Source organism: Callospermophilus lateralis, chromosome 19, assembly GCF_048772815.1.
Source record: "Callospermophilus lateralis isolate mCalLat2 chromosome 19, mCalLat2.hap1, whole genome shotgun sequence".
NCBI lineage: Eukaryota > Metazoa > Chordata > Mammalia > Rodentia > Sciuridae > Callospermophilus > Callospermophilus lateralis.
The window spans coordinates 32,892,650-32,912,749 of record NC_135323.1 but is presented as its reverse complement, the minus strand read 5'-3'; the positions used below and the strand labels follow the sequence as shown (position 1 = coordinate 32,912,749).

The following is a 20,100-nucleotide window of genomic DNA, read 5'->3' as shown; positions in this document are numbered from 1 at the left end:
AAATCAGAATCAGGGCTGGGGATGTGGCTCAAGTGGTAGCACACTCACCTGGCATATGCAGGGCACTGGGTTCAATCCTCAACACCACATAAAAGTAAAAAAATAAAGGTAGTGTGTACACCTAAAACTAAAAAATAAATATTTTTTTAAAAAATCAGAATCAGCAGCTTAAAGTTACCAAAGACAGCTAGAAATTGTGTTTATAAAGCCCAAGTACCTTTTACTAGTATATTTTAAAAATTAGCCAAGGTGTCAGTGTAAATCATATTTTCTTGTGAGTATCCTTGAGTTAAAGTTTTACCTAATTTAGAATTTGTGGACTTTAAAAACAAAGATGATAAATTAAATCACATGATTTGGGCTTTATTCAAATACAAACAAGCTCAAGGTAAAGAAAAAAGAAAATCCTTGAAAGCATTGACAGATTTTTCAAACATCATTGACAGATGTTTTAAAAGTAGCCCTTATTTTATGTAAAAGTTTGTGTGGGTCAGGATTTTATGTTTTAAGTTCTTTTTTTGTGTGAGTAGCCTATTGTATGGCGTATTTAAAGTTGGGATTTAGAATATTTATTGGTTGAGTTGCTGTGTTGATTGGGTTGAAGTAGAGCAGCCCACCTGTCCAATCCAGGGTTGTCACTCACTGGGAACTGATTGGGTCGATCGCCCTGGTTAAGTTTTGTTTTTCTGTAATGTTTGAGAAGAGCCTTATGACTGGGTTCCAGGCAGCCTGTGTTTCTGAGTGGCCCACCCCAATGGTAGCCTAGAACCCAAGACTACCGTCTTCTGCTTGTGTCCTCTTCCTGAGCAGTAAGATGCCATCAGGTCACTGCAGTGGGCTTAGTGGGAAGTCTCCATTAGGGGACATTGCCCTTGTGCTGGCTCTGGTAGCCGGAGGCCTTGAGGAGGTAGGTCCTGGGTGATGTCAGTGCACTGAAGAGCTTCTTTAGAGTATGTCTTGTTCTAAAGTTCAAGGTACTTTTTGCTAAGAACACTGAGGTCACTAAGTTTTCCATCCACCAGAGTGTAAGGTAATCAAGCATTATAGGGGTACAATAAATAAGCCCTTGGTAGCCCAATGAGTTGGCATACACAGTAATCCCAGTGACTCAGGAGGCTGAGGCAGGAGGATCCCAAGTTTGAGTCCAGCCTCAGCAATTTGGCAAGACTCTATCTCAAAATAAAAGGGCTGGGAATGTAGCTTAGTGGTAGAGCACCCTGGGTTCAGTCCCTAGTACTGGAGAAAAAAGACCCTTAGTTAAGTGTCTTTTTTTGTGTTTTTTTGGTTGTTGTTCGTTTGTTTATTTTAATAGATTGTACCCTGTGTATCCATATTGGTAATGCTTACCTTGTCACCAATCAGGGAGCTCTACCTCTGGTCTGGCTATTTTTTTATATTTTGTTTAAAAATTTTTTTTTAGTTGTAGATGGAGACAAAATTTTTATTTTATTTATTTATTTATGCTGAGATGCACCTCTCTTCAGCCTCACTAGCATAAGCCTTCTTGCTTAATCCTCATGAGATTATTTTTTCCTACATATTTATTTATTTATTATCCTATTTACCTGAAAGTGCTGTTAAGATTAAATAAGGTAATGTATGTTAAGGTTCTAGAAGAATATTCAGTAAGCATTAGGTTTCCTATTGTTACTCCCTTTATGAAGAATTCCAGTTACCCTGAGTCACGTATGCACAGGTGACGCATGTTGTTTTGGAAACAGCTCCTGCTACCTTTTGCATTGGAGACTGTCTCCCAAAATGGGTCTGCAGACCCAGGGCAGGTCTGTAGTTGCAGGAGTTAAAAACCAGTGGCATACTTCACATGATAGGACTGGAAACCTTGTGTCCTGAAGCTTCCTGCCTCCTGCTCAAGACTTTCCTGTTCCCTTTATAGGGCCTTAAGTCCTATGTGGTCATTGTCAGCTGAGCCAGTGCAAGTGCTGCCAAATGGAGTTACCAGTCAGAGCCTTCTGAGAGCCATTCAGGGCTGGGACTCCAGTAGTCCCTCGTCACTAGACCTGTTTTTCAACTTGAGGGAGAATATACTGGCTGTGTGTTTGAATTTCCTGACAGGAGTAGCCATTGATGTCAGGGTCCCCCTGCTGTGGCACCTGCTGTTTTTCTGTTCTGTAGCTTTGCACATTACTGAACTTTAGGTAGTATTTATTGTTACCAGTTTTGAACCAAGTTATAAGCATTTTCAAGACAGCCATGTTCATTTTTATTTTGCCCCTTAACAACCTTGTGAGTTAGCCATTTCCAGCACCCCAGTTGTCCTGTGAGAAAACCAGGTCTGCTACACAGCATCACATGGTTCTGGAAGAGTGCGGCAGCAGTGAGGGACTCTTCCTGCTGTGGCAAGCTACAGGGTGGAGGTGGGGAGCAGCAGGCCTGTTTCTTCCCCTTGCCTCTGGGTTTCAGGTAAAGGAAAGCATTCCTCTCTGCCCTGGGAATGTCAGCTGGGCTGCATTCAAATCTTATAGTGTCTTTTAGAGTAAGAGCCAGAGGCCGCTGCCTGTGTGATTGATTGGTCATCTTGTCTGATCTTCATGCTTGCTATTACCTGAGACCTACACTGAACATCTGACAGGAGAGACAGGAGAATGGGGTGAGGGGCACAGTCATCCTGTGGCCCTGGAGGTGTCTGAATAACCCTGAGCTATGAAGTGACCCCATCTGTAGGGGACACCCACACACTTCTGTTGGGGTGCGGGTGTCCAGATTTTACTCCTTGTCTTGGAGATGTGGGGAAGGTTTAGTGGGATCAGGTTAGAGGGACCCTTAAAGGTGTTGGTTAGTGGTGCTGGGCAACTAGCCTTCCATTCTGTTGTCACAGCCCACAGTGCTGTCCCATTGCCATTGTGGTCCCACAGATAAAGCTTAACTTCTGCATTTTCAGTTTTCTGCCTTCAGATGGCATGCTACTCCTTCTTCCCTCCCTCCCTGCCCATACATATGTATGTCTATGTCTGTATATATACATATATCTGTAGATACAGTCATACATGTATGAGTGTGCATAGATATTTTCTAAGGTCTAAAGCCAAAAATCCAGAAAATTTAGCCTGATGTCTGTGAGGGAAGTTCCTTTAGAAAAAGTAATTTTTACTTGTCAAAGTATATGTTTTTGAAAATTAGCTTATTCTAAAAATAAATTATATAAGTGTAATATTTTAATTTTTTAACAGTTTTTAATTGTTGATGGACTTTTATTTTTATTTATTTGTATGTGGTGCTGAGAACCCAGTGCCTCACGCATGCTAGGCGAGCAGGCTACCGCCGAGCCACCACCCCAGCCCCAAGTGTATTATTTTAAATAGGTCTTGAAAGTATGTTCTTTATTCCCGTGTAGAGAGGTAGAGTTCAGAATAGATGAGAGAGTGATTTGGAAAGGGCCTCATACGAAACGTTTGCATAACGATGGGGGGGGGAATGAAATATTTTTAATAATGTAGATTATTTCTGGGTGCTTAAAGTGGTAACTTTATTAATCTTTATAATGAGCAGACTTACTAGATTCAATACAGGTATAAAAAATTTTCTTCAGGGAATTCAGCTATTTTAGAATTCTCTTTTGGTCTCATTTAAAACACTAGGGAATAAGCCGTAAATGTGGTTTCAGTGCAGAACATGGTACAGAGGTGATTAGGAAGTTAGTCTTACCAGTCATAGTTACTGGCCACATATGTGACCTCTTCACTAAGTGAGTAGAAATATGGTATGTAGTCCTACTCTGATTTCTAAAGAAAACCTTTGTCCATTGGTGATTTTGAGTATCATTATCCTGGTTTTTGATTCTTCTTTTTTTTGTGTCCACTGCACTTTCTGTTTGCAGTGACTTAGCCCTGCGGAATTGCTTCCTAACCTCGGACTTAAACGTGAAAGTGGGAGATTATGGAATAGGATTCAGCAGATACAAGGTAAGCCCTGTGTTAAATCTTGCCTCCTTGCTCTCAGCTCTTGGAAGAGTGGGTGAGAGTCTTAGTTGTGGTGCGTCTCTGGAGTGGGGTGTGTTCTGCTCATCATAATGGGAGTATTGCTGCCAGTGTGTGATTTGTCTACAGCACTGTCTGTGCCCAAGGTTCTGTGACAACTTTCCAAATACTTTGTTTAAAAAGAGTTGTGCTCCTCATAATTTATATATAGTCTGATGATATGAAACAAATTGTAAAATGAACATGTAAGCAACAGTTATGACTTACATAACAGAATGCACATGTCAAATAGATACTTCTCCATTACACAAATCAGTAAAATTTTGGCTCAAATTCAGCAACCTTGGGTTTGGATTTTTATACACTACCATAAACATATCCATGAAGAAAATAGCAAATAGGTAACTGAGAGTTTCATTTAATGTGTGTGTGTGTAGCCCAGCCGATTGAGGTTGTCCCAGCTCCATGCTGTCAGGAGACCCCGCCTGTGCCACTTGACCTTTACTTTCCAAGCAGCAACATGAGGATAATACCTATTCAGTCTTACGGGGTTTATGTGTGGAATGGAGCAGTAATGTTTGCAGAATGAGTTATGCAAATATAAGTTGGTTATTTGTCACAATTTTCGTAGTGACTGTGGTGTCTCGAGTACTTGCTGTATACCATGCACTGTGAAGAAGTTTTGAGCATTGCCATTTAGTCACAAAGGTTCGGTAGGTAGGTTTGTGTGATCCCCATTTTAAAGATAAGGAGAAAGCCTTCTCACATTGCTACTTTCTGAGAACCACATCACGGTAACTGGCGGAATGAGGACACGCAACCATTTGTCGGGCTTTGAGGCCCGAGCTCTTGCTCAGTAATGGCACATTCCACTGAGTGTGGAAGCCCAGCCTATGGGGAAAGGAGCTCTGTTCAGGGTCCGAGTTGCTGCAGCAGACACGACGTACCTTCCTTTTCTAGGAAGGGAGATGAGGCGAGCATTCATAACTCAGAAACCAGCTCAGGAAGCCCGGGAGGTTTCAGAGAAACTCCTCTCCCTTCCCTCCACTCCCAATGTCTTTCTTCTTGCCCACTTTTATTCTGATAATGTTTTGAGCTGGGTATTAGTTTTCTGAGAATGTCCTGGAATTAAATCATTGAGCTCATGAACAGGTATAATTCTTTTGAAAATTCTGTATGCTTTCTAACAACACAGGAGGATTATATTGAGACAGATGATAAAAAAGTTTTCCCTCTGCGATGGACTGCTCCAGAATTAGTAACCAGCTTTCAAGACAGACTGCTAACTGCAGAGCAGACTAAGTACAGTAATATCTGGTATGTATCTGTTTTACCACTTCTTAGGCTTTTTTAAACAAGGACCCATTTCCTCCTCTTTAAGTGTGACAGTATTTGTTTCAAATGGAGAAAACAAAGAGTACCTGATGGTGTAGAAAAGGCAATTATCACAATTGTGACAATATAATTCGCTTTTCCAGTACTGCCTCTCTTACCCATTTTCCTCCATGAAAGCAGGAGCCAAGTCTGTTTTATATTCTGTGCCCTACCACAGGGCCTGGTATATAGTAAATGTTGAATGAATATTTGTTGTAAAAACCCAAAGGCATTGGACTATCATGTAATATGTGATTTTAATTTACTTTTGCAGTACCAGGGATTGCATCTAGGGGTATTCTACCACTGAGCTACACTGCAAGCCCTATATTTTTTGAGACAGGGTCTTACTAAGGGCCTTACTAAGTTGCTGAAGCTGGTTTTGACTTGGAGATCCTCCTGGCTCAGCCTCCCAAGTTGCTGGGATTACAGGAGTACACCACCATACCCAGCTGGTCCTACTGGTTCTTGGTGATACCTTGTTTCCTCTGGGGCTTTTTTATGGGGATGATCCTTCGAAATCTAGAATGAGGCATATTCCTCTAGAGAGGACCTGTGTTTGCTTCTGCTGGGCACCTGGGTGTTCTGCCATGTACAGGGTGCTGCCAGCCAGGGCTTTCCATATATAGCTTGAGGGTTTTTAGATCACTCAGATGATGTGAATTTAGGCTGCACATCTAGATAAAGGTGAGCTCTGTGGTTACTCTTAGCTCCCACCCCTTACACACACACATTTATTCTCTTCCTCTCCCTCCCTCATTGCCTTGGGAGCTTGCCTTGTAGAGACAGGGTTATTTCTGCCATGAGGAAGTCACTCTTTAAGACCCTATACATTGGGCAGGCTCAGGGCTTTGACCTGTTTACCACTGTCACTCCATCAAATCTCAGGAACTACAAACAGAAACCTAGAGCTTCAATAGATGCCCCAAGGCAAAGGTGATCTTCTGTTCTACTTAGTTCTTTAAGTTCTACATTTTGTCCTGGTAATTTCTACATTCTTATGCACCTGTGCCTTTAAAAAGATGCTTTTTATGCTTCATCCAGATTTTTACTGCCCTTAGCAGGATGATTTACCTGAAAACATAGCCAACATTTCCTAAGACAGACCTGGCCCTAGTTCATGCCAGGATGACCAGGAAAGACTTCATGCAGAGATAGGGGCGGGTGGCGGGAGGGGAGGGGGTTGGGGGAGGGAGCTACAGGACTTCTTTCTTCTTAGAAAAATGCAAGTTGCTCCTACTAAGAAGCTGGGAAACTGTGCGTCATGGCTGCTGACAAATGGGGGGTGGTTGTGGCCTGAAAGGGATTTGGTTTAGAATGGGCCTTTTTAGGAGAGGGAAGGGAGGTAAGTTAGGAATCTGGGGAAATTGAGACAGGTAGACAGATTTGGCCAAAGTCAAACCAGGCTTGGTGGTAATAAACTCATTTTTTCATTAATCATACAAAGCCTGTTTGGTTTTAGTATTTCATGTGAATTCTTATTTTCTTTTTTGGTGCCAGGGGGTCCCGGGGATTGAACTCAATGACATTCAACCACTGAGCCACATCCCCAGCCCTATTTTATTATTTTTTTAAAAAACATTTGTTTTAGTTGTAGATGGACACCATACCTTTATTTTATTTATTTTCATGTGGTGCTGAGGAGCGAACTCAGTGCCTCACACATGCTAGGCAAACACACTACCAGCTGAGCTTACAAAACACACACACACACACACACACACACACACACACTGCATTTTGTATTTTATTTAGAGAAAGGGTCTCACTGAGTTGCTTGGCACCTCACTTTTGCCAAGGCTGGCTTTGAACTCAACGATCCTCCTGCCTCAGCCTTTTGAGCTGTTGGGATTACAGAGGTGTGCCACCACACCCAGCTGAATTCTTATTTTCTTTTTTTTTTTTTTTTTTTTAATATTTATTTTTAGTTTTCGGCGGACACAACATCTTGTATGTGGTGCTGAGGATCGAACCCGGGCCGCACACATGCTAGGCGAGCGCGCTACCGCTTGAGCCACATCCCCAGCCCTGAATTCTTATTTTCTTCAATTAAATTGTAAACTCTCTAAATTAGTCACTAACAGTGTCCTAAAATTCTTTTGTACAAAAAGAATGGTCATCTACCCCTAACATATGTGCCAAAGAAGAGAAAGTACTTCTTGCCTTCTGGGTTGTATCAGGAGGTTCAGATCATTTTGTTTCCATTGATAGAAATGGTCTCTCAACTAAGATACTCAGTATGCTGATTTAAATTTAAAGTTTATTGCACACATTAAATAATCTATTTACTCAATACAGTTTGTTAGTCAAACTGTCTGAGGCTGGGCTAGAGCACTCGCCTAGCACTTGCAAGGTGCTGGGTTTGATCCTCAGCACCACATAAAAATAAATAAATAAAATAAAGGTATTGTGTCCAACTACAACTAAAATGTATATATTTTTTTGTACTGGGTGTAGGGGATGATATTTTCTGGTGTTCACAGCTGTCGTGAATATGGAATTTTTTTCCTGCCCCAGAATTTAGTTATTTATTTAGTCTACAACCATTTTGTAGATCTCTTAAACATTCTTTCTTTTTTTTTTTTTTTAGTTGTTTATGGACTTAAAGCCTTTATTTGTTTTTATGTGGTGCTAGGATCAAACCCAGTGCCTCACACTTACAAGGCAAGTGCTCTACCACTGAGCCACAACTCCAGCCCACTCTTAAAACATCCTAATGGTCTTTCAACTAATTTCTTGGGTTTTTAAAGTTGACACTCATATTACCTCATCCCTATCTCTGTTATCTTCTTCATATTTTTTTGGCATTGGCTAAAACTTCTAGAGTAGAAATGACTAAAATGTGAGAAGACAGTCTTGTCCTCCTCGTTTTAATGGAAATGCCTCTCTTTTTGCTATTACTTGTGGATGTGGATTATTGTTTTGAGAGTTTATCATGTTAATTATCTTATTATTATTAACCTCTTAAGTATATACCTTGTCCTTAAAAACTGCTGTCTATTCAAATAAAAATGTGGGTGTTAAAATTTTGACATCTAAAGGGAGAAAGCCATGTTCTTCTTCCCGCAGGTCACTGGGTGTGACCCTTTGGGAGCTTTTTGATAATGCTGCCCAGCCATATGCAAACCTTTCCAACCTGGACGTTCTCAATCAAGTCATTAGAGAGAGAGAGACGAAACTCCCGAAGCCCCAGCTGGAGCAGCCTTATTCTGATAGATGGTTGGTAACTTCGCGTTCTTTGTTATCTTTGAAAGACAAGGAAATGTGCTTCCACAGGTGCTAGTTCATATTTCCTATTTTCAAACAGTAGGTGTTAAGAAAAGCACTCATTTGTACATTATCCATGACTAAGTTTTCAGTTAACATGTCTTTCTTAAATTTTTGTGGTACCATGTATTGAACCCAGGGTACTTAACTATTGTGCCACATCTCCAGCTCTTTTTAATATTTTATTTAGAGACAGGGTCTTGCTGAGTTGCTCAGGGACTCACTAAGTTGCTGAGGCCAGCTTTGCACTCTCCTGCTTCAGCCTCCCCAGCTGCTGGGATTACAGGCTTAAAACACCCCATCCAGCTCTTTCTTAAAAACATTCAAAAAATGTTTACAACAAGCAGGAACTTAAGTTTTACATACAATTTAAAAAAAAAAACTGCCTGAACTAATTAAAGAAACCAGTAGTATGGGAGCTTTCCATTGGAATTGTTTTAAAATGTTTAAAATGCTGTTTAGGGCATAGTAGCACCTGCCTGTAATCTCAGGAAACTCAGCCAGATCCTGTGTTATAAATAAAAAGGGCCAGGCATGTAGCTTGGTGGAGGAGTGCTTCCCTAACAAGCACAAGGCCCTGGGTTCCATGTCCCATCCCTAGTACTGCTAAAAATAAATAAATAAATAAATAAATAAATAAATAAAAGAAAAAGTGAAACTGTTTATATGTGATGATTGACAGGAGAAAACATGGATCGCATGAAAGTACAGTGTTCATATTGGCAGTGGAGACTGATTCATATAATGTATATTGACATTTTCAATATAAATTACTTTTACTTTTTATCTCTTTTGTGGGTGTGTGGTTCTGGGGATGGAACCCATAGAGTCATACTTGCTAGGCAACCACCTGTCGCTAAGCTACATCCCCAGTCCTACAAATTTACTTTCTGTGAGAGACTTTGGATCTGTTCTGCTCCATTTCCAATTAGGACCAGGTTCGCCTTCCTTCAAACCAGTCTACACCGCAGTCTGCCCACCTGGTGATGCCTCGAAAGCTGGGCTTCCCTGTGTTGGGGCACTGATCAGCTCCCCAATTTCTAGAGCTGTTTCATCCAGAACACTCTGACGTATACTCTGTAAACCCAATCCTGTGAGGTGGTCTGTCTCCCCGCTGATTATGACTGCAGGTTAAGATGTCAGCCATACTTAGCCAACCCCCTTTGAAGACCTAGCCCCTGGTTGCTTTATCTATCTTCCGCTCTTTTCATGATCACAGAAAGCCACCGGCCAGAAACTGTTGTTATCCAGGAAATACACGTTAGTTACAACAGCATTTGTCTGTGAATTCTCACAGAATAAAATGAGTAAAAGTATAAGATAAATACATTCCCCTCTTAACATGGGCCAGGCCTGTTGGTGTACACCTGTAATCCCAGCAACATGGGAGGCTGGGGCAGGAGAATTGCAAGTTTGAAGCCAGACTGGACAACTTCACTGGATCCCCATCTCAAAATTTAAAAAAAAAAAGACGACTAGGGATGTAGCTCAGTGGTAAAGCACCTTTGGGTTCAATCCCCAGTACTTAAAAAAAAAAAAAAAAGGAAAACATAGAAGAACAGTTTCTAAATTCAGTGGCTGAGTCATTGCAAAACCATTAGAAGAACAAATGACTAGCAAATGAACTATAGTTGGATACCATGGAGTGTCCCAAAACCAAAAAATGAGTCAGATGTTATATTTTTTCTTTCTTTTTTTTTTTTTGAACATTTATTTATTTATCTTTAGTTTTTAGGTGGACACATTATTTTGCTTTTATGTGGTGCTGAGGATCGAACCCAGTGCCTCATGCATGCTAGGCGAGCACTCTACCACTGAGCCACAACCCCAGCCCCAGATGTTATATTTTTTTCATTTCTTCTTGAATCTTGATCTCACCATGAACTAAACTCCTTAATATGTGTGGCAGTGATTTAGAGAGTGGAAATATGCGGGGGTGTTAAGTCGTATCAGGGTTCTTATAAAGTCTATTCTTAAGACAGTTTATCATCATTCTGTTAATGTCCTCTGCCACTCTGTTTAGGTATGAAGTCTTACAGTTCTGCTGGCTGTCACCAGACAAGAGACCAGCAGCTGAAGATGTCCACAGACTGCTGACTTACCTGCGCATGCAGAGCCAGCGGGATGCGGAAGTGGACTTTGAACAGCAGTGGAATGCTCTCAAACCAAACACCAGCAGCAGAGACACGTCAAGCAATGCTGCCTTTCCAATCCTCGACCATTTTACCAGAGATCGGCTTGGTCGTGAAATGGAGGAGGTTCTCACAGTGACCGAAACGAGCCAGGGGCTGAGCTTCGAGTATGTCTGGGAGGCCGCCAAGCATGATCATTTCGATGAGCGCGGCCGGGGCCACCCAGACGAGGCCTTATCCTACTCAAGCATCTTCTTTCCAGTTGAGGTGTTTGAGAGTTCCCTTTCAGAACCTGGGCCTGGAAAACAGGATGACAGTGGCCAGGAGGTCCCCCTCAGGGCCCCTGGAGTGGTTCCTGTCTTTGATGCTCATAACCTTTCCGTAGGAAGCGACTATTATATCCAGTTAGAAGAGAAAAGCGGTAGAAACTTGGAACTTGATTACCCTCCTGCACTGCTTACAACCGAAATGGATAATCCAGAAAGGGTTGGAGCAGAGGCATCCCAGTTTCCCGCCCTCAGGAACCCGGAATTTGAGGAATCCAGTACAGATGAAGATTTCTTCCAGAGCAGTACAGACCCAAAAGATCCTGGCTTAGTTGAGGATTTACATGTTAACAGTGGCCCTGAGAGCCCTTTCAATAATATTTTTAATGATATTGACAAAGCGGAAGATTTGCCCAGTCACCAAAAAATATTCGACTTAATGGAACTAAATGGAGTTCAAACTGACTTTAAGCCAACCACTTTAGGTTCAAGTTTGGATGACCCCAGCAAGTCAGGAATAGCTTGCCACTCTGACAAAGAAAAGCCTCATAAGCTTTTTGACCATGAGCCTCTTTGTTTATCAGAAAATCTTTTGCACCAAGATCACTTTGATCCATTGAATGTTCAAGAATTGACAGAAAACTTTTTATTTCTTCAAGAGAAAAACTTACTAAAAGACTCATTGTCTAGCAAGGAACTTATAAGTGATCTTCAAACAGAACTCAAGAATGCCAGTTTTACTGACACTATTTCAGAAATGTCTCCTAGAAACTCTATAGCTACTGAGCTTAAGCTTACTGAAAAGACACCGGGCTTCCCTCTGTCCCAGGACAATCTGGACACAAAGGGCACAGATGCAGGAGTCACGCTCAAGGGTGACACTTTGAGCACCTCATTGCAGTCTTCCCCAGAAGCGCAGGTACCTCCTACCTCCCTCACAGCAGAAGAAGCACTTCCTGATGCCCCCCCAGGTTCACTTCTGAAGCAGGAAGGGACCAAGCCTACAGGTTTGGATGTCAGCACCCCTGAGGACCATCTCTGCCAGGATCTGAATCCAGACTCTACACCTGTCGAGGTTGAGATTCCCTCCACCAACACCAGAACCTGTGGTGTGGACAGTGGGCCCCAGGACTCAATGCACCCAAGCCAGGAGGTCTTCAGATTAACCAAAGGGGACTCCATTCTTATAGATAATGTTCTTGCTAGTCAGGGGAGTACTGGGAACAATCTTCCAGAATTGAGACAAAACTTACAAAATAAACTGCTTTCAGAAGACTGTCATGGAGGCAGTTTACTGGAGAAAAACTTGGAAACTGTAGAGACTTTAAACCAGCTCAGTTATAAAGATGCCACAAAAGATACAGGCTTGGTGTCTGCCCTTTCATCAGACTCCACCAGCCAAGATAGCCTCTTAGACGATAGTTTGTCAACACCCAACCCGACCTCAGAACAGTCAGTGGAGACCCCAGACTCCCTGGATTCAGTGGATGTCCATGAAGCGTTATTGGAATCTTTAGACTCCCACACCCCTCAGAAACTCCTGCCCCCTGACAAGCCAGCAGATAGTGGCTATGAAACAGAGAACCTGGAGTCCCCTGAGTGGACTCTGCACCCTGCCCCTGAGGGCACCTCAGACTCAGACTCAGCTGCAGTGGGTGATGATAGTCATAGCAGTCTGCCTCCCAACCCGGTCATCGTCATCTCAGATGCAGGTGATGGCCACCGAGGGGCAGAAGGCAGCTCACAGACTTTTGCACCTGTCTCCCAGAGTTCATATCGAGACTCTGCATACTTCTCAGATAATGACTCGGAGCCAGATAAAAAGTCCGAAGAGATCCCAGGAACCTCCACTTCAGCCTTGGCATTAGCAGAGGGCCAGTCCCTGCCTGAGCCAGTCACCCCAGAGCAAAGCCCTGGTGCCAAAGATAGCTGCCCGGAAACCCAAAAGAGCCAACCACATCAAAGTTGTTCATCGGATACGCAGAATTCCAGTCACCTGGAAGTACAAGAAATATTGGAGTCGGTGCAGGCTGAGATTTCCAGACAGGCATACCCTGTGGAAGAAGAGGCCAGGAGCCCCTTGAGTTTATTGAATTCAGAACTTAGCAGTGACGACTTCGAGATGCAAGAAGATCGCCCCTGCACCATCACCTCCACGGGAACCAACACCAATGAACTTCTGGCATATGCAAATTCTTCGGTGGATAAGTCCTTATCCAGCCACTCTGAGGGCCCCAAGTTGAAAGAGCCAGATATTGAAGGGAAATACCTGGGCAAACTTGCTGTGTCTGGGATGCTCGACCTCTCCGAGGATGGGATGGATGCCGATGAGGAGGACGAAAACAGTGACGACTCGGATGAGGACCTGAGGGCCTTCAACCTGCACAGCCTCAGCTCCGAGTCGGAAGACGACATTGAGCACCCTGTGCCTGTGATCCTCAGCAACGACGAGGACAGCAGGCACTTGCGGAGTTTGTTGAAACCGTCAGCATCTGTGGCCATTGATCAGCTGCCTGATGACTGGAAGAAGGAAAAGAAGGCAGTGACGTTTTTTGATGATGTCACAGTCTACCTGTTTGACCAGGTATCTGTTACCTCTACATTTTTTTTAAATGTTTACTTTTTAGAAGTAGTTGGACACAGTACCTCAATTTTGTTTATTTATTTTTATGTGGGCCTGGCACGTGCTAGACGAGCACCCCATCACTGAGCCACAATCCCAGCCCCACCTCTAAATTATTTTAAATGCCTGTATCTATATTAGAGAATTCCAAAACATGTTACAAAGTTGAGTGTGGACTGTGATCTCTTTTATAATTACTGTTTCGTGGTAACAGATTGCGATTACCCCAAGTAATTTGGGGTTCCAGTTCCAAGAATAGTCAGAGATGTAGTTTGCCCAGGGAATTTGAATTAAATTAAGAGAAGTAGACTTAGATGCTCTTCCTGCATCTCCTCACAGGTCCTACTGAAATCAGTTACCCTTTACAGACTAATTTTTAGAATCTGACAATTGGCAATAACACCCAGCACTTGGGTGCAGGCCTGGAACAGTTGCTGGCACACAGCTCTGGAGACAGCTCACCAGCAGCAGCCCCTGCAGTGTGTCTGGGAGTGTGACGTGCTGGCCCTTCTGCCCCATCCCCTGGCCGCATGCTCTTTGCCCAGTGTGGAGCAGGAGGCTTAGTATGCGACGAGCACAGACAGGCTCCTTGAAAAGTGGAACAGCTTATAACTGAAGTGTTGTTTTTGAATTTGCTTCTGGAGTCAGCTGGATTATAACCGAAGCCCGGCTGTGGGAATAGGCCCCATCACTTTCCAGAAGGTGTGGAGACCTTGGCTTCCTTCATGGTGCTGGCTCCTTTTTGCTTAGTTCTTGGAGCAGAGCCCTTGGCAGCATGGCCTCTATGAAGCACCTGCAGTCTCAGCCAGCTATGGAGTCTTCCTTTCGGTTGCTCTGTGCTCTATGATTCCTTTGTTTCTAAGGGCTTTCTCAAAAATCATGGCACCCCCACCCCATTTGAATACAACACCATTTCAAATGCGCCTCTGCACCGCAGGAGGTAGAGATTGAAGGAAAGAAGAGTGACTTCCTGGGCTCAGCCTGAGCTCTGAGGTCTGCTCCTTCCCTGCTGCTCCCCACCACCTCCACCTGGAGAACCCTGTCAGCCAGCCTGGGAGAAGAAGGTGCCCTTCTCCAAGAACAGAAAGGAGAGGAATGAACACAAGACAGAATCGCAGCATTCTTGGGCCCACCCGGGTTTTTTTGGTTACTTGGTTTGGGTTTTTGTGGGTTTTGCCACTATCTTAGTATTGGTGTCAGGGCGATGCTGGCCTCAGAGAATGTGTTGGCAAGTGTTTCTTCATACTCCTGTGGCTTCTGGAAGAGATCATGTAGAAGTGTTGATCTTCCCAAAGAATTGCTTTTGGATTTTGTGGGGGTTTTTTTTCTTTGTTGTTTTTCTTCTTATCTTTATTATCTTTATTATTTCCTTTCTCCTTATTTTGAATTTATTTTGCTTTTTTCTCCCTGAGTTTCTTAAGGTAAAAGCTTGGGGTTTGAGACCTCTCTCCTTTTCCAGTATTAGTATTTAATGCTGTAATTTCCCTCTGTGTACCACCTTAGCTACATCCCACTGTTGTCAGAATGTTATTTTCATTTTCATTCAGCTCAAATGATTTTCTGGTTTTCCCTTAAGACTTACTCTTTGATTCATGGATTATTATAATATTGTTTAATTTCCAAGGGTTACAGATTTTCTTGTACCTCTGAGTTGCTGGCTTCCAGTTCAGTTCCATGATGGTCAGGAGCATGCTGTGTAGTTTCCATTCTTTTACGCCTATTAGGGTCTGTTTTAGGGCCGGGCTGTGGCCTGCCTGGGTCAATGTTCTGTGTTCCTCTGAATGGGTGTGTTCTCTTCTGTGGTGGACTGCTGTTCTGTAAACGTCAGGTTTAGTTTGTGGATAGTCTTGTTCAGTTGCTGATTTTTCTGTCTAAATTGTTACTCTTCAGAGTAACTGTAGCTGTGGAAGCTGCAGCTGTATCGTGGGTTTCTGCATTTCTCTTCACTGATGTCAGTGTCACTGAGTGTGTTACACATCATGTCTGTTAGGCAGGCCCTCTACCCGAGCCACCTCCAAATGGTTCGTGTACATACAGGGTGATCGCATCTTCTTCATCCACTGCCCTTTTAATACTTAACCAAAGTCCTTTATTCCTCCTCCTTTTCTTTTTTGCAGTGCTGGAGATTGAACCCAGGGCCTTGCACATACTAGCCAAGTGCTTTCCCCTGGGCTGTATCCCTGGTCCTTTTTCTAATATTCATATAGCTGTTCTTTATTTGTGGGGGGGGGGGCAAGGTATTGGGGACTGAACTCAGGGGCACTAGGCCACTGAGCCACATCCCCAGCCCTGTTTTGTATTTTATTTAGAGACAGGGTCTCACTGAGTTGCTAAGTGCCTTGCTTTTGTTGAGGCTGGCTCTGAACTTGCGATCCTCCTGTCTCAGCCTCTCAAGCCTCTGGGATTACAGGCATGCACCACTACACCTGGCTCTAACTTTCTTTTGATTATTGTTTGGTGTATCTTTTTCTTCCGTATGCTTTTAATCTACCTGCAACATTACATTTGTTATGAATTTCATATAGATAGTATATAATTGGTTACTTTTTAATTTTTTTATTATTATTATTATTTTTATTTGTTCTACTTAGTTTTACGTGACAGGAGAATGCATTGCAATTATTCATATACAAATGGAGTGTAACATTTCAATTCTCTTGGTTGTATATGGTGTAGAAACACAATCATACATGTACCTAGGGTTATAATGTCCATCTCATTCCACCATCTTTTCTATGCCCATAACCCTTCCCCATCCTCCCCTTTGCCCAATCCAGAGTTCCTCCATTCTTCCCATGCCCCACCCCCCAATCATAGATCAGCATCCACTAATCAGGAAATACTCATCCTTTAGTTTTTTGGGATTGGCTTACTTCATTTAGCATAATATTCTCCAGCTCCATCCATTTACCTTTAAATGCCATAATTTTATTCTCTTTTAATGCTGTGTATACCACAGTTGTGTATATATATACCACAGTTTCTTTATCCATTCATCTGTTTTTGGGTATCTAGGTTGGTTCCACAGTTTAGCTATTGTGAATTCAGCTGCTATAAACATTGAACTGGCTGATTTTAAGTCCTTTGGGTATCTACTGAGGAGTGGGATAGCTGGGTCAAATGGTGGTTCCATTCCAAGTTTTCTAGAGGAATCCCCATACTGCTTTCCAAGGTGGTTGCACCAATATGCAGTCCCACCAACAATATATGAGTGTGCCTTTTTCCCCACATCCTCTCCAACACTTAGTATTGCTTGTATTCTTGATAGTTGCCATTCTGACTGGGGTGAGATGAAATCTTAGAGTAGTTTTCATTTGCATTTCTCTAATTACTAGAGATGTTGAACATTTTTTCATATACTTGTTGATTGAATGTATATCTTATTCTGAGAAGTGTCTATTCAGTTCCTTAGCCCATTAATTGATTGGGTTGTTTGGGTTTTTTTGGTATTAAGTTTTTTGAGTTCTTTATATATCTTGGAGATTAGTGCTTTCTCTGATGTGCATGTGCTAAAAATTTGCTCCATTACTGTAGGCTCTCTTCACCTCAGTGAGTGTTTCCTTTGCTGAGAAGAAGCTCTTTAGTTTGAATCCATCCTATTTATTGATTCTTGATAATTTTTTTAACTGGTTTAAAATAGGTTTTAAAAAATAAAACCTATTTCAAAAATCTGTCTTTCGTACAGATAAACATAAAAACAATTGTACGTATTTTGGGGGTGACATGTGATGTTTCAGTACATGTACATACTGTGTAATGTTTAAACCAAGGTAAACATAACTGCCTCCTCAAATGTTTATCATTTCTTTATGGCAAAATCATTAAAATCTTTTTTTGTAGCTTTAAGAAATATATGGTACATTTTCATCATCTGTGGTCACCCTGCTGTAGGATGGCATACCAGGACTTCTTACTCTTCTCTCAGTGCCATTGATCAACCTTCACTCCTTCCATCCCTGTGGGAAAGGTGGGGCCAGGGGCTTATTTTTAGAACGTGTTTTGTCTGGGTGTAGTGGCACACGCCTGTCATCCCAGCAACTTAAGGCTGAGGCAGGAGGATCCCAAGTTCAAGGCCGGCCAGGGCAACTTAGCAAAGCCCTGTCAAAAAAGGCAGAGGTGGAACGGAAGGGTCTGGGAATATAGATCAGTGGCAGAGCACTCCTAGGTCCAATCCCCAGTACCACAAAAGAAAATAAAACCTATTTTGAAAATCTGTTTTCAGTGGTGTATTTAATTTAGGGGTTTTTGTTTTGTTTTGTTTTTTGTTTTTTTGGTACCAGTTGCACTGGTATCACTAAGCTGCAGAGGGCCTTGCTAAGTTGCTGAGATTGGTCTCAAACTTGTGATCTTCCTGTCTCAGCCTCCTGAGCCCTGGGATTACAGGTATGAGCCACCACATCGAGCTTAATAAAATTATTAATAAGCTTGTATTTAGGTGCCCCATTTTGTTCTGTTCTTCTGATTGTTTCTCTTTCCTCTTTTAGTAATAGAACATGGTTAATATTAATTTTTATTTATTGTGTCTTTTACTGTGTGTGTTTGGTAATTTGGTGGCTGGAGGGTTCCAGTGTACATACTTACCTTTTCAGTCTGCTGAGACCAGCGTTTCACCACTTCCTCGTGGAATGCTAGACTCTAGCTACTGCCCAGCGCCCCACCACATACACATCATTGACACCCCATCCCAGAGTGTCCTGTGTTTTACTGTTAATCATCAGACATATTCAGAAAATTCTGGAGGAGACAAATAGTTGTATATTTACCCAGATAGTTACTACTTCTGTTGTTTTTTATTCATTACTGATGGTTCTGGGTTTCCATTTAATGTCATTTCCCTTCCAATTGGAGAAGTGTGTTTGCCTTTTCTCTCTTTGCTTCTCTCTCCCTCCCCACCACCTTCCTTCTACCACTCAGGTGCGAAGGATATTTTCTCTGAATATAGAGTTCCATGTTGACACTTCTTTTCTTTCCACATGCAAAAAAATTTATCAGGCTGGAATTGTAGCTCAGAGCTCAGAGGTAGAGCACTTGCCTATCACATGTGAGGCACTGGGTTTGATCCTCGGCACCACATAAAAATAAATAAAATAAAATTATTTGGAAAAAAATTTTATCACTTCCAGCTGGGATGTAGCTCAATGTAGAATGTTTGCCTAGCATGTTCTAGGCAACCCCCCCCCACACACACACACACGAAAGCATCACTTCCTCTGGCCTTCCTAATTGCTCATGAGACGTTTGCATTGCCCCCCTCTAAATAATGTGCCTTTTCTCTCTGGCTGCTTTCAGGATATTTTGTCTTTAGCTTTCAGCAGTTTGTGATGCCTCTGGCATGGATTTCTTTGTGCTTATCCCATTTCAGGTTTGCTTAGCTTCTTGAATCTGTAGTTTTATGTCTTTCACCAAATTTTAAACGTCTTCAGCCATTATCCTTCCAGTACTTCTTTTTCTCCCAGTACTGGGGATTGAGCCCAGGGACACTCTGTCACTGAGCTATACCACCAGTCCTTTTTATTTCTTACTTTGACAAAGGGTCTGGCCACATTGCCCAAGCTGGCCTTGAGCTTGCTGTTCTGCTGCCCCAGCCTCCCTAGTTGCTGGGATTGCAGGTGTGGTCACTACGCCCAATCCCTTCGGTACTTTTTCTGTACCACACTCTTGTCTCCTCTCCTCTCCTCCTGGGACCCCAGTGTTAGGCTTTAGTATCGTCCTCTGCTTTTGTTTCCAGGTCCCCCCACCCTTTGCTTTTGGTTGGATTAGATTATATCTGTTGCTCTGTCTTCAAGTTTACTGTTTCTTTCACTGTCATCCAGTGAGTTTTTAAATTCCATTTGCAACTCTCTACTCTCATATTTTCATTTTATTATTATTATCTATTCTTTTGCTAAAACTTTCTGTATTCCCATTCATTAAAGTATTTGCCCTCCCTTTTATTATTTTTATATTTTGTGGTGCTGAGGATCTAACCTAGGGCCTCCCACATTCTCTACCACTGAGTTACACCCCAAGCTTCAGCACTTTGAAGTCTTTTTCAGGTAATTCTGACACCTGTGTCCTCTTGGCATTCATATCTGTCAGTTATCATTTCCCTTGTGAATTGAGTTTTTCCTGGTTCTTTGGATGCTGTGATTTTGGATTCTATCCCTCAGGACCTGTTGTGCGGTCTGTGTTAGAACCTATGGGAGACGGTGGTGTTTTTGTCTGAGCAGGCTTTCACCCAGCTGGGACCAGGCCACAAGCTCCGGCCGCCTTCTGTGGTTGTGGTTTCAGTGTTAGTTCCCCTTTCAAAGGCTTCGCTGTGCTGCTTGAACCTGTACCTGTGGATGCTGTCCGTGGCCAGGCCAGGACTTGGTTTCCGCCTTCCCCATAATTCAGTTTTCAGAGCTTTGTTGGTTATTTAGAGTAAGCCCAAGGGTAGGCCTGGGAGCTCCTCACCCAGTTTCTAGGGTTGCTTTTCTGAGTTCCTTCTCCTGTGATAGCCCTGTGCTGTCCACTCTTAGAGC

The 20,100-nt window shown here is 42.6% G+C and overlaps 1 protein-coding gene across 3 annotated transcripts in view; it reads left to right on the top strand.

Moving 5' to 3' along the window:
- The window catches only part of Lmtk2 (lemur tyrosine kinase 2), an 85,473-nt gene that overhangs the window by 59,533 nt on the left and 5,840 nt on the right, over window positions 1–20,100 (top strand). For 2 of the 3 annotated variants that reach the window (XM_076840015.1, XM_076840014.1), the window contains exons 8-11: window positions 3,836–3,920; window positions 5,131–5,252; window positions 8,379–8,528; window positions 10,600–13,558. In XM_076840015.1, the coding sequence (XP_076696130.1) occupies window positions 3,836–3,920; window positions 5,131–5,252; window positions 8,379–8,528; window positions 10,600–13,558 (3,316 nt within the window). The remainder of the gene's footprint in view (window positions 1–3,835; window positions 3,921–5,130; window positions 5,253–8,378; window positions 8,529–10,599; window positions 13,559–20,100) is intronic. The other variant, XM_076840016.1, reaches the window with a different exon arrangement.